Source organism: Macrotis lagotis, chromosome 1 (assembly GCF_037893015.1).
Source record: "Macrotis lagotis isolate mMagLag1 chromosome 1, bilby.v1.9.chrom.fasta, whole genome shotgun sequence".
In the NCBI taxonomy this organism is placed as follows: domain Eukaryota; kingdom Metazoa; phylum Chordata; class Mammalia; order Peramelemorphia; family Peramelidae; genus Macrotis; species Macrotis lagotis.
In genome coordinates, this window is record NC_133658.1 from 92,478,860 (window position 1) to 92,493,399 (window position 14,540).

At 35.9% G+C, this 14,540-nt stretch overlaps 1 protein-coding gene and 1 long non-coding RNA gene across 5 annotated transcripts in view; one reads left to right on the top strand and one right to left on the bottom strand.

Moving 5' to 3' along the window:
* The window catches only part of LOC141500963 (echinoderm microtubule-associated protein-like 4), a 169,533-nt gene that overhangs the window by 137,951 nt on the left and 17,042 nt on the right, over positions 1 to 14,540 (top strand). For all 4 annotated transcript variants that reach the window (XM_074204587.1, XM_074204595.1, XM_074204577.1 and 1 more), the window contains 5 exons: positions 1,399 to 1,524; positions 4,657 to 4,788; positions 5,333 to 5,400; positions 9,982 to 10,070; positions 14,067 to 14,164. In XM_074204587.1, the coding sequence (XP_074060688.1) occupies positions 1,399 to 1,524; positions 4,657 to 4,788; positions 5,333 to 5,400; positions 9,982 to 10,070; positions 14,067 to 14,164 (513 nt within the window). The remainder of the gene's footprint in view (positions 1 to 1,398; positions 1,525 to 4,656; positions 4,789 to 5,332; positions 5,401 to 9,981; positions 10,071 to 14,066; positions 14,165 to 14,540) is intronic.
* LOC141500985 (uncharacterized) overlaps positions 1 to 14,540 on the bottom strand; it is a 55,758-nt gene that overhangs the window by 31,712 nt on the left and 9,506 nt on the right. The gene's annotated exons all lie outside the window — the stretch shown is intronic.

The following is a 14,540-nucleotide window of genomic DNA, read 5'->3' on the forward strand; positions in this document are numbered from 1 at the left end:
GATGAGGAAAATGAGGCAAAAGAGCCTTAGTGACTTGCCCAAGATCACAAAATTTCTATCTGAGGCTGGTTTTGAACTCAGATCTTTCTGAATCCAAGCCTAGGAACTTAACCCCTGCATCACCTGGCTGCTTGGTACCTATAAATGCAGTATTATCTCATCCAAAAAAAAAAGACTTAATACATTTTCAAAGTCGAAGAAATTTTACTTTAAAAAAACTACACTTTTTTAGTAATGTCTAAAGAATCTAAAGTTGCTTTTAATAGGATTCATTTTTTTTTAATTTAAGGGACCATGAAAGGAAAGACATTGAGATAACTTTTTCACTTCAACAAAGTATCAATTAACTAATTTATTCACTTGGTTCCATGTATTGGTTTGATTCCTGTTCTCTCCCACCCCTCTACCTGGAGTGCAGATCCTCCATATTTTAAAATCTTTTTCTTTCTCCAAACTTTAGCTCAATTTCTGCCACCTTCTTGAGACCTCCTGGCTTCTTCCCCTTAAAGCTAAAATTGATTTCTCCTTTAAGATTAATTTTCTTCCTATTTATGTTCACGTCATACTCTCTGATAAATTAGAAGACCCATAAAAGCAAAAGCCCATAGTTTTTTAAATCTTTACATACTTAATGCCTGACACATGCCTCTATTATAGTATTTTTAAAAATATGTTTTATTAAATTTCATTTTTCTCCAGGTGGGTGATTTTTTGAAATAAGAAATTGCATGAAAAGTTGAGCCCTGGCAGTCTCCTGGGAATTGTTTCCCAGATAGATAGAAATTGGTTAACAGTTACGTTATCACAGCTTTGGACCAATAAAGCTATTCCATTTCCTCTAATATTTACCTTTCCAAAGAAAGGTGCTTTTCCTTTATAGCCAAAAGAACACCCTTGAACTTTTGTCCTTGATCCTAGAGTAAGTTTTACATTCTGTTCTTCAATGACATCTGTTTTCATACCATTGGAATCATGTTTGGATCAACTGTAAATTGTTTAATTATAACGTTTAGTATATCAGACCCTTCTTAATTGTAATACTTATTTAGGTTTAGAGTCCTTTCACTTCATCTCTGTGACTGTTTAAGTGAGTTAGATATTAGATATATTCTTATTCATACTGAGAGATATAGAAGCTGAACACTGGACAAATGAAGAGTCTAGTCCAAGGCTACCTGGCTAGAAAGTGTTCAAGACAGTGTTTGAATACAGGCTTCTTATGGCTCTAGTTGAAGCAGTTTCCTGACACACCATGCCACTTTTTTGTTGATAAATAGTTAATGCCCTTCCACAAAAAAAAAGTAAATTATAATTGTGTACTGTATATGTAGCCTTCAAAGACAGCTATTACTATGTATCAAAATGTACAAAACGACTTCACAGAAACTTATTTTTTAGGTTCCTGAACAGTACGGAGCAATCCGAGCAGTTGCAGAAGGAAAGGAAGATCAATTTTTAGTTGGTACATCAAGAAATTTTATTCTACGGGGAACATTTAATGATGGTTTTCAAATAGAAGTACAGGTAAGCTGTATTTTTTTTAATGAGCATTAAATAAAAATTCTCAGGGAGATTCCCCCCCCCCCCCAACATTTGTAGTTTCTTTAATAAAAAATTTTGCCAATTTTCGAGTCCTTATTTTTTCCACACACTTCTCTCCATTCTTCTCCCCTCCCCCCAAAAGAAAAACAAAACCCTTATAATAAATAAAATCAAGCAAAAGAAAATTCTTGTATTAGGTATGTCCATATCCAAAATTGTACATATTTTACATTCTGCATATGAGTTCATCACTTCTCAAGAAGTAGGTAGCATTCTTCCTCACTGGTCTTCTGCAGTTATGATTTATCATTGTGTTGGTCAGTTTTTTAAGTCTTTTAAAGCTGTTAATTTTTACAGTGTTGATGTCATAAATTGTTCTGTTTGCTCTATATTAATCTAATTAATTCTGATAACTCTGTAATTATCTCTCATTTTCTAAAAGCATATATGATAATTCATTTAGCCAATCCCAGGTCTTTGCCACCACAAAAAGAACTGTTGTAAATGTTTGTGTGTGTGTGTGTGTGTGTGTGTGTGTGTGTGTGTGTGTGTATTCATCTTAAATTTTCTTAGAGTAGAGGACAAGTACTGGTTGCTGCATCAGAACATATACAAAGTTTAGTTACATTTTGGGCATAGCTAATTTGTATTTTTCTATTAGTAATTAGGAGCATTTTTTCTAGTAATAGATTAAGATTTCTTTCTTTGAAAACTGCCTGTTCTCCTTTGACTACCGATTGGGGAACAGTTCTTATTCTTATAATTTTTCTTTTAAGAAAGATTTTATTTATTTTGAGTTTTACAATTTTTCCCCCATTCTTGCTTCCCTCTCCCCACTTCCCACAGAAGGCAGTTTGTTAGTCTTTACTTTGTTTCCATGGTATGCATTGATCTAAGTTGAATGTGATGAGAGAAATCATATTTCCTTAAGGAAGAAACATATCTTATTCTTATAATTTTTAATCAGTTTCTTCTATTTCTTGGAATTGACCCCTTTATCAGACAAACTCACTGCAAAAATTTTTTTTTCTTTTTCCCTTTTAATCTTTACATGCACTGACTTTTGGGGCAGAAGTTTTTCATTTTAAGTATTTCTTTCCATCCTAATCGCCTTTACTTTTTTCTTCTTTTCTTTCTCCTTCTTTATATAGAAGAGGGCTGTAGATCAAGCCTATACTCAGCACCAAGCTTCTTTGCTTGATGAAAATAGCTTCCAAGGACCTGTCCCTCTCTTCTTTGCCCCTCAACCAAACCCCAATCACAGCTTTTAAACCTTATTTTTCTTTGAAACCTCCCTATAGGGGCGGCTAGGTGGTCCAGTGGATAAAGCACCGGCCTTGGAGTCAGGAGTACCTAGGTTCAAATCCGGTCTCAGACACTTAATAATTACCTAGCTGTGTGGCCTTGGGCAAGCCACTTAACCCCATTTGCCTTGCAAAAAAAGAAAAGAAAAGAAACCTCCCTACAGTCCTCTGCAATCCTATAAACTTAGGGTTTGTTTTGCTTATGACTAAATATTTCCTATGTCTATCCTCCCACTTACTTAAGAAACTCTCATTTCTTCCTGTTTTCTCTATTGAGTTGAATATATTTCTATGTCATGGTCTGTATATGTGATATATAGATATATGGATATGTCCTTTGAATAGTTCAAATGAAAATGAGATTCAAGTGAGACCTGTCCTTTCCCATCCCTATTTTGTGAGATACGTTCCATCCTCATTTTTCCCTTTTATGTCCTATTGTCTACTTTATTCCATTTTCATTCCTTCCTTAAGATCATCAAAACAACAAAAATCACTCTTAGACCCTTTACCTTATTTATCATCCTGTATGACTCCCAATAACAAACATTTTAGGAGATGCTTGTGAACACTTAGTCCTTATAAAGCTTTTGTTCTAATATTTAAACTTTTGTTTTTATGCAGTTTTGTCCTTTTCATCAGGAATGCTTAGAAGTCCTCTGTTTCAGTAACTATCCAATTCTTTGCCCTCTGATTGTAAAAGATCTGAACAATTTTCTTAAATTTATATATGTTCCTTTCATACATATATACATATACATATACATATACATATACATATACATATACATATACATATATATACATATCTTGACTTCCAGGTAATTCAGTGATTCTTAAATTTTCTCTCATTGATTTCATTTCCAAGTTATTTGTTTCTTATATAAAATCTCTACATTTTTTTAATTTTTTTACTATTATAATTTGTTGTTATTGAATAATAAATACCTTCTGTTTTAATTTTTAGGGGATTTGTTACTTGGTGTAAGGATTTCATACCTCACCTCTTATGCCAAGCTTTTTCTTCCATAGTTCTCATTTGTTTTTTTGATTCTTTCCTCTTTTATTCTCAGAATATACCTTTTTTTAGCAGGGCCAAAGAAGGCAATCAGAGTTAAGTGGCTTGCCCAGTGTCAGACAGCTACTAAGTGTCTGAGAGGAGATTTGAACTTAGATCCTCCTGACTCCAGGACCAGTGCTTCTGAGCTTTCCCCTTCATTTGCAAATTTACTTTTTAACATTTTTATCGTTTCTTCTAGGAATTTTGATTGATCTGATCAGACAATCTGTGTTTTTCTTTGAGACTTTGCTCTTTAGGTGTTCTAAACTTATTCTCTTCTTCTAGGTTTGTGCTTTATTGATCTTTGGCCTCACAATATAGTTTTTTGTCTTTTATTGTTATTTGTCAATTGTCCCATCAATACAGTCTGAGCTACCCACTGTTGCTGCTGCCTACCAACCCAGTGTTGCTGCCTGCCTATTCAAAGGGCTTAGTCTCTGATGCTTGCCTCAGAGCCCCAAGCAGGGCACTGAAGTCTAAAATCTGTTCTCTGGAGTATGAGTCCATATCCCAGTCCTCCCCCTGTTGTACAGTTCCTTCCCTAGTAGTCACTTGTCTGTAGGTAGAACTTGTGATGTAAGATTGAAAAGATGACTCAAAATAGGTTTTCCTTTGGTTTCACTTCCCAATTGCTTCTTGCTCTGGTGTCCTTCAGTTGTTGGAGCAATGCAGGGGTGGCTGGGATGTGCCATTTCCTCCTATTCTTCTTTTTACCATGATTTCAGACCCTTGATTGCATTTCATTTGCAGGGTCACACGGATGAACTTTGGGGTCTTGCTACACATCCCTTCAAAGACTTACTATTAACCTGTGCTCAGGACAGGCAAGTGTGCATGTGGAACTCAGTGGAGCACAGGCTGGAGTGGACCAGACTTTTGGATGTGAGTGAGCCAGCATTCGTTCCTAGCATTATAAGCCCTTCAGGAAAAGATTCCAAAGCATTATAGAGAAAAACCTGAGAATTCAAGACTTTGGAGAAGGGTTGAGGGGAGGAGGATGTAAGGGAAGATTCAAGTATATAATAATAATCTACTTTAAAGAAGTGAATTAAAGAACTCTTAATCCTCATTGTAGGTAGTAAAAAATGGCAATGCAGTGTTTATATCAGTCTTGTTAAGATATTGAGACCCTAGCGCCTCTGTAATTTACTCAAAAACTTGCATGCTGTTTGTATACCCTCTGTACTCCACCTGCCACTGATCCAAAGTCCTGTTTTCCCAAGTCCTTTTGGCTCAAATTTTCCCTTTCTGCCCCTACCCATTTTGGCATTCTTTTCCATTTCATCTCTATCCTTTGTCTCCCATGACTGTGATAAAGTGTGAGACTTCCTAACCCATACTCAAGTATTTTACTGCCACTATTTCCATATATATGTGGAGACTTTACTGGTGAAATCCACAGCAGCTGTGTGCATCTTTCTTCTAGGAACCAGGACACTGTGCAGACTTCCATCCAAGTGGCACCGTGGTGGCCATAGGAACACATTCAGGCAGGTAGGATCTTTGTGAACTGTGTAGCCTGGGATGGGGGGGGGATGCTTTATCTCTTTACTAAAATGTTTTCTAAAAGCCTTCATTTTGATCTGGAGAAGTTTTATGTGGTTAGAGAAATGTTTCCCTATCCAAAGTAGTATGGCACATTGATGTACTCTGGGAATCCTGTTGGATTTTGGGTCTTTTGGAAGTTTTATTGCTTTGCTTGTTTTGGCAAGGCAATTGGAGTTAACTGACTTGGCCAGGGTCACTCAGCTTTAGTAAGTGTCTGAAGCCAGATTGAACTTTCTGACTCCAGGCCCAACCCTAGCCATTGCACCACCTAGCTTTTTTGCGAGTAGTTCTGAAACAAAGGACTTCTTAGAATAAAGCTTCTTGGAGTAATATCTTGAAAGAATTTATTCTCCTACATATGCTGCAGCTGTTTATCAGGGGTAGGTTTTGGTAGGACTTCAGTTTAAAGTAACACATGTCCTTATACTCACATCAGATCTTTTTGTAGAATTTGGAAAGTCTGTTTTTTATTCAATTCAGGAGAGTTGTTTGTTTTTCAAGAATTCAAAGAATTCAAGGGTTCTAGCAAGCTACCTAAGCTGCTCTATTGACTAGATCTCATAAGACTTTTCCTGTCCTGTTGTTGGGGAACAAACAACAGAAGAATGGTACCTTGGAGGAAATGTTTTATTGGAAAAGTTACAGAGAAGATGGTTGGAGTCATAGGAGAGTAGATAAATACAATCTCCTGGTAGCAATAAGTGTATTGATTTGACTGTATTATTTCCAAAACTGGAAAACAGGAGAGGATACAGTGGCAGTAAGAAGATGGCAGGAAATAAGGCAAAATCTAGCTAGAACAGGTAATTTGATATAGGGAGGCACTCACCAGTCCGGACTTTGGGAAGCCTGCAATGGGAATTGTGGAGATCAAAGGGTTAATCCTCCACGCATAGTCTCTCTAGTCAAGGTGACAACCAAAACAAAGGTATGGGGAGGGAAAAAAAGGAAGGAAAGTAAAACATAACTAAAACAGCCAGCCCAAGACCTTTAAAGTATTCCGTTTTAGTTTTTAAATTATGATCAGATGATCACATTGTAAAACTATAAGATTAGTCTTTCAGTGTATGTTGTTTATATATTCTAAAGTATATATTGAATAAAATTTAATCTTTCAATCAAATTGAGTATACAGAAAATTAGATATGTAATGATTCTCCTAAATGTTATTTTGCTTCAAAATAAAATGAGAATTTCAGAACTGGAGAGAACCTTCTCCAAACACATCTCCTGCCTACCTATCCCACAACCCATAAACAGTTGATATAAAAACTTTAGTACTTTTATATAACCAAACTTAGTTTATATACTTTTCTCCTTTTTTAGATTTTTTGGTATCAATAAGTTTTTGCTTTTTGACAAAAGTCATTTGTACTTTTACATTATCCCAGAATTTCAAAATTTAGGGGGAATTCATAGGTCATCCCATTCTACCCATACCTAAACAAGAACTCCCCTCCACAGCATTCTCAACAGGATCATTCAATCTTTATTTAAAGATCCTTTGAAAGAAGAAATCTTCCTCTTAGAAAACTCATCCCAGTTTTGGATAGCACTAACTAGTAAAAAGTTTTCCCTTCCATCAAGCTGAATTCTGCTTCTCTACATAAATTTCCTTGAGAACAGAGATTGTCATTGGTCTATCTGTGTATCCCCAGCACTATGCACAGTGCTTGGCAAAGTGACACTTAATAAATTTTTATTGACTGAATAATAAATGACCAAGGGCAAAAAAAAAGACCTTTTCTTCAAATTAATGTTTCTAATCTGACTAGATAGTTGAAATACCACTGGCTTCTAAACTTACTGGTTCTATGACCTTGAGCAAATTGATTAATAGTTCTTACAAGAACTTTCTCTTGAGATTAACTTCCTTTTACTCTGTTTTTATCTATATATACCTCTCTTGTTATTCACCTCTCATCTTCCCCACCAGAACTTGAGTCCCAAGACTACATTTTTCCTTTCTTCTATTCACAATAAGTGGTTGTTGAAAACCAGAGAAGAGAGAAAATCTAGGGAGAAAGGTCCATGTCAAAAAAAAGAATCGAGATTGAAGAAAAACAATCAGGTTTATAGATTAAGAAATCATTGGTAACTTTGGAGAAAGCAGTTTTGATTGAGTGATGCAGTCAGAAGACAGACATATGTAAAAGACTGATAAATGATTGAAAGAAGAGGCGTCAGTTGTAGATAGCTTTTTTTCAGGTATTCATGGACTATATTTGGACAAACATGTAATTAATTTACCCCTATAAAGCTGCTGAGTTTATTGAATTTCAAGTCTCGTTTGTGGTTGCTTTGGCAGCCTCAGGCAAGTGGTTCCCTGCCCCTGAGTTAAAGAAATGAGTTAAAACCTGGATAAGAGAAGTTTAACCAGTCCAAGATGACTGTATCACAGTTTCTGAAAGTATGTCTATAAAAGAATGATTAAACTTGATCAGCAGGCAGAATTGGCAACAACAATAAATAGAAGCTAGGGAAAGGCAACTTAACAATTAAAACTGTCTAAAAGTGAGATGGGCTATCCAGGTAGATAGTTAGGCCCAGCTACCTTGAGGTCTTTATATAAGATCACAACTTCAGGGAAGGTAATGCCATGACATACACATGAAATAGATTTGAGTGAGGGGCTGCTGTACTAAGTCACCAGCGTCACTTTCTCCTCCAGATCCATCTAGGTCCAGTGGTTGGATCTGAATCAGGACAACTGGAGAGGGCCCTGTATGCCAGGCAATCAGGGGTTAAGCGATTTGCCCAAGGTCACACAACTAGTAAGAAACAATTTTCTGAGGCTGGATTTGAACTCCCACCCTCCTGGCTGCAAAGCCAATGCTCTATCCACCTGGCTGCCCAGTCTTTAAGTAGAGGTTAAGTAACTAACTAAGATGTCCTCTGGATCCCTTCACCTTCAACTTGCTGTGATGCTGTGCATTTGAGTATATAACTTACAAATCACTGAAATACATTTTTAATTATTCCAAGGTTAGAACGGTTCTTCTCAACAATTTTAATATTATAAAGCTGAGCTTTTTTTTATTTTTCATTGCTTTTTAAGACTTAGAAATTAAAGTGAACAATTGAGCTTCATTCTAAAAACGGTGTATTTTTATTTTAGAATCACACTGAATTTTGGGGGCAGCTAGGTGGTGCAGTGGATAGAGCACCAGCCCTGGAGTCAGGAGTACCTAAGTTCAAATCCGGTCTCAGACATTTAATAATTACCTAGCTGTGTGGCCTTGGGCAAGCCACTTTTAACCCCATTGCCTTGCTAAAAGTTAAAAAAAAAATCACACTGAATTTTAGATATAAAAGAGACTTGAAAGATATTATGATTGAGTTATTATATTGTTGTTCATTTGAAGTTAAAAATAACATTTTTCTTTCCTGATTGCCTCATCTGTCTACATGTAATAAAATGTGAGTTTTCCAGACCAGTCTCCCTGACTCTAACTTTCCCCTTCCAATACATATACATGTGTTGTGTGTGTGTGTGTGTATCTTACCTGTTTAAATTTTTCTTCAGGATAGTTTCATCATGTTACTCTCTTGATCGACATAGTGCCTTCTTATATTTATATTCTTAGAATTTCAGAGTCCTATCTAGTCTTAATCTTCCATTATTTTACTACAGTCAAATTGGTTTCTTTGCTGTTCCCCCATAAAGAGTTGGCAGTTGGCAGAAAATTGTGAAATAGACTAAGATTGTTTTCCCCATCTCAAGTTTCCCCTTTCTGTACCATTTCTCCCTCTTCTTGATGTTTCTTCAGATAGCAAATGTCCTCCCTCCACCAAATGTGCTTTTGGAAAAAGTTCTGATATTTGTAATTTAAATTTTAATGTGGATTTTAGTCACAGAATCACCAGAAGTTATAATTTGTCCCTAGATCACACGTCACTAGTTACTGGCAGAGTTTAGAACTAGAATTCAAGTCCTTTTCAATCTTTTGCTCTTGACACTCCATAATGTCATATCATTTCTCCCAAAGGCATTTATTAGCTTTTTTGAAACACACTTCTTATGGTGAAATGAAACAATTTTGATGTTTTAAGGAAATTATAATCATCACTGAGCAAGTTGAGGAAGTATTAGTCAGAAGATAGGGGATCGTTCTGAAATCATATTACATGAGGGGGTCACCTCCATTGTTCTATACATCGAGACCAACTCTGCTCATAAACATACTTTGTTCCCATCTATATCTTTATCCTTTATTCATAGTGTTTTCCTGCCTGAGGATTTCCTTCCTCCTACTCTATTCTACTTTTCTAAATACTATTCAACCTTCAAAGTCCAACTCAAGTCCCACTCCTCCCAGGAAGCCTTCCCTAAATAGTTTGGGGTTCACATATTTCTAGTGTCTTAAATATTTCTATAACATTTATTTTCTGTATCTTGCATATAGCTCTTAATTGTTTTCTAATTGTTTCCTGTGAATTATATCTTCTGAACTCAACTATAAATTTATCAAGAGTGATTTTTTTCTTCTTTGAAAAATTAATTATTGGACTCTTACTTCTCGACAGGTGGTTTGTCCTGGATGCAGAAACTAGAGATCTAGTTTCAATCCATACAGATGGTAATGAACAGCTCTCAGTGATGCGCTATTCAAAAGGTAGGGCACATTTAACATTTCTTAAAAATGGCATTAAACCCATTTCTCTGATTGAATAGTCTTAATTTTAAAGTAAAGTTACTTTCCTATACTCCCTAGAGCTATTAAACATTGCATATGTGGGGGCAGCTAGGTGGTGCAGTGGATAAAGCACCAGCCCTGGAGTCAGGAGTACCTGGGTTCAAGTCTGGTCTCAGACACTTAATAATTACCTAGCTGTGTGGCTTTGGGCAAGCCACTTAACCCCATTTGCCTTGCAAAAACCTTAAAAAAAAAAATTGCATATGTTAACGCCCCCAACCAGATTGAGTTCTTTTCTAATAGCAAAGGTTTACTTAATGCTAAGTTAACATTCTAAGTTTTAAATGAAGCATATATTTAGAATCAACAGGTATAGCTGCATTTGTACTTAAAAGTAAAATACAGTTAAAATCTGATTTAACACTAATTTGGAAAATTAGTGTTGGGTTATAAATTAACATGTTTAACAAATTTCACTTTGTTCATATTGTATAAATGAGAGTATAAAAGGAATATTTAAAATTTTGTCAATCAGGAAAATTCTGCCTCCTCACCCCGTGTCTGTCTGTCTGTCTGTCTGTCTGTCTGTCTGTCTGTCTCTCTCTCTCTCTCTCTCTCTCTCTCTCTCTCTCTCTCTCTCACACACACACACACACACACACACACACACACACACACACACTTTCTTCCCTATAAATAACTAAAGACAAAATCCATTACAGCATATAAAGTCATTCAAAACAATTTTGTTTTTTTGGTTTGTTTGTTTGGGGGGGGGGGGGGGTTATAAGGCAATGGGATTAAGTGACTTGCCCAAAGTCACACAGCTAGGTAATTATTAAATGTCTGAGGCCAGATTTAAACTCAAGTCCTCTTGACTCCAGGGTGGGTGTTCTATCCACTATGCCACCTAGCTGCCCAACAAATTTCACCTCAGCCATGTCCAAAATAAAATGTATTATTCTACCCTCCCAACTTTTTTACCTTCTGTCAGAAGGTAGGTAGCAGATAGCATGTTTCATCTTTGCTCCTTTAGAATCTTTACATTTAAATAATTCCTAATTACTTCAAATACTTAAGTAGTCATTACAAACATATCCTAAATTTAGACTACTTTAAAGTAACCATGTACTTTAAAGCAATAATTATATTTCCTTAAAATTCTATATTCCCTTTTCACTAATGTTTTTCCCCAATTCACCTGCTTGAAATGAGTATCAAAGAAATTCCATTGTTTTTTGCTTTTTATTTTGATTCATTTTGTGTTTTCAAATATATTTAAAGAAATAATACAGATATAGTTTGTTTAAATCAAAACATTCAATAAGCTTTGTTGAGTACTTCATACTTATTAAGTGCTCATTGTGTTGGGTTGGCACAATGGGATACAAAAAAGAAAAAACAGCACGAAAAGGTAACAAACAATCGTTATCATGACATATTTATTTTAGTTTTTTACCACTCTTAAAGCAATCAGCAGCATAACAACTCTAGGCAGTTATTATGCATTTAAACCAATTGGTTTGTTTTGTTGTTGTTTAAGAGTCTGGTTGGTTGGTAGTACATAAAAATAATTTAGCAATCCTGTTAAGTAATATTCAGAATTGATAAGATTAATTATCTCTCATATCATGGCTTAAAATATTCTCTGCCATCCTCACCCACTTCTCTCTCCTCACAAAGTTTAAAGTGACCTTCTATCTTATACTAAAGCCAGCCATTGTCTTTCATCATCCCAACTTGCTCTTACCCCATCAATCATGCCCCACATTCCCATTCTCTCCTTAATCTTCAGTGTATCCTTTCATACTGATAACCTACCAACATGCTATTTCCCAAAAACAATTTCATATGGACCTCCCAATCCCTCAAAATGCTTCCACTTCACTCTTAAACGCTTTTTTTTTTTAGGTTTTTTTGCAAGGCAAATGGGATTAAGTGGCTTGCCCAAAGCCACACAGCTAGGTAATTATTAAGTGTCTGAGACCGGATTTGAACCCAGGTACTCCTGACAGATGGTTTCCTTTTCCACTATTCTGTTGAAATTTTTCTCTTGGAGGTTACCACTGACCTTGAAGTTGCCATACCCAAAAGCTTCCTCTCAATCCTTGCCTTTCTTAACATTTCACAGTATTTGTCATCATTGACATTTTTTCTTAATTTTTCTTAACTTCAGTGCTTTGGTTTTTTTATCTTAACAGTTTCATCTCTCGACTCTACTGATGGTTTCACCTTCTTGTTTCAGTCCCTTAAGTCTTTCAAAGGGCAGTTAGGTGGCACATTGATGAAATGTCAAGCCTGAAGGCAACCAAGACTCATCTTCCTGAATTCAAATCTCACCTCAGACACTTGCTATAGCTGTATGATCCTGGGCAAGTCACATAACCCTTTTTGCTTCAGTTTCTCGTCTATAAAATGATCTGGAGAAGGAAATGGTAAACCCTTACAGCATTTCTGCCAAGAAAACCCCAAATGGGGTCAATGAAGAGTCAGACATGACTGAAAAACAACTCAACAATAACAAAAAATAGTTTTCCAAGGCTCATCTCAGTTCTCTCTATATATATTCTTATCTCCTAGAAAACATATCCACTACTTTGGCTTTCATCACTTTTAGCACCTCTTTCTGAATGACTCCTAATTCTTTATGTCCCAACTCTGCCTGTCCCCAAGCTCCATTTCTACATTTCCAAATGATTACCAGACAAGTGAGACTTGAATGTCCTTCCAGAGTCAACAAGGTCAAAATACATCACCTCTAGAAAAACCAGCTCTTAGGGCAGCTAGGTGGCACAGTGGATAGAGCCCTCTAGTCAGGAGGCCCCGAGTTCAAATTTGGCCTCAGACACTTAATAATTACCTAGCTGTTATGACCCTGGGCAAGTTATTTAACCCCATGGCCTTGCCAAAAAAAGTAAAAAAGAAAAACCAGCTCTTTCCACTGACTTTCCATTTCTCTCAGTCACCTAGACTTAAAATTTCCTGTCTTTTCACATCCCTCTGTCCCCTGCCTACCTTCTGTCTAGTCACCAGATTCTACTGGTTTTACCTCTTAAACCTCTCTTCCTTTTCTTTCCTTACCATTCACACTGCGATGATCATAGAGCCTTGTTCCTTACCCCCAGGTACCTTCCCTATACCCAATCCCATACCCCCTCTGAAGAATCTTCCTGATACAGAGTTCTGATTGTATGTATCACTTCTATTCACAGACATTGATTACTGCCTCATTGCCTGTTGAATAAAATCTAACTCTTTCCCTCAGTGTTCAGAGCCATCTGGCCCCGACCACTTTTCCAATGTTATTTTTCGTTATTCCTCTTGTTGCATTCACTAATCCAGTCCCACTGTTCCCTGACTTTCCCTTTTGCTCTTTTCTAAAATGCCTTTGCACTCATCATCGTCCATTCCTGGAACAGATTCACCTTGTATCTTCATCTGTTTAACCAGTTTTCTTCCTTCAGAGGCAAGCACTAGCACTACCTATTTGTATGGTAGTACTCCAAAAAAGAAATAAACCACGCTTAGTCTCTCAGGCTGTTCAGTTTCTAATAATTATTTTCTAATTTGTGTATTATTATTTGAGCACATCTCATATTTATTAATAAATGGTAAGTTCTTTAAGGGCGGGAACTATTTTTTTTTTTCATTTTGAATCAAATTCTTGAAGCTCCTTCTAGGTGTCTGGACATACTAAGAGAGAAGTAAAAGAGAGATTGCCCTGAGGGGGCTTATATTCTAATAGAGGTGTATGGATGTAAGCAGATACAGCTGGAAGAGAGCAGAAAAGGCTCTTGCACAGAAAACTGAGATTGCAAGAGGCAAAAATGAGAAGGGGAGAGTATTTCAGGGCTTTTAAGTACTTGTTAAATTGACTTGAAAAATATATCGTTGTACATAAGATCATTGAAATAAAGAGTGAATGAAATTGGCAGTATATTTACTTTGTGAAAATCTTTTCACCTTTCATTTTAGATGGCAACTTCCTTGCTGTAGGATCCCATGACAACTTTATTTACCTCTATGTAGTCTCAGAAAGTGGAAGAAAATATAGCAGATACGGAAAATGCAATGTAAGTTGCATAGTATATGAATTTTTTTAAATGCAAAAGTAGTCCATATAATTGGTAAAAAGTGTTCAAATTTTACTAAAAATGTTTTTAATACTGCTTTTACAGAAAATAATTGTTGAATACTTAGCACAGCTTTAGATATCAATCCATATTGATATATCTGAAGTTACCTGAGTTGTTTATCTATTTCCATGTTTACTTTAAAAATGAAATTGTATATATATGAGATTTGAAAACTTTAATTTTTAGCTGTACATATTTCCATAACTCTTTTTGGCATTAGATGAGAGAATGGCTATTAATCATTTTCATGCTATAGTGCCAATTTCATAGTCACAATTCATATATACTAATGACCTATCCCACAATGTATGTG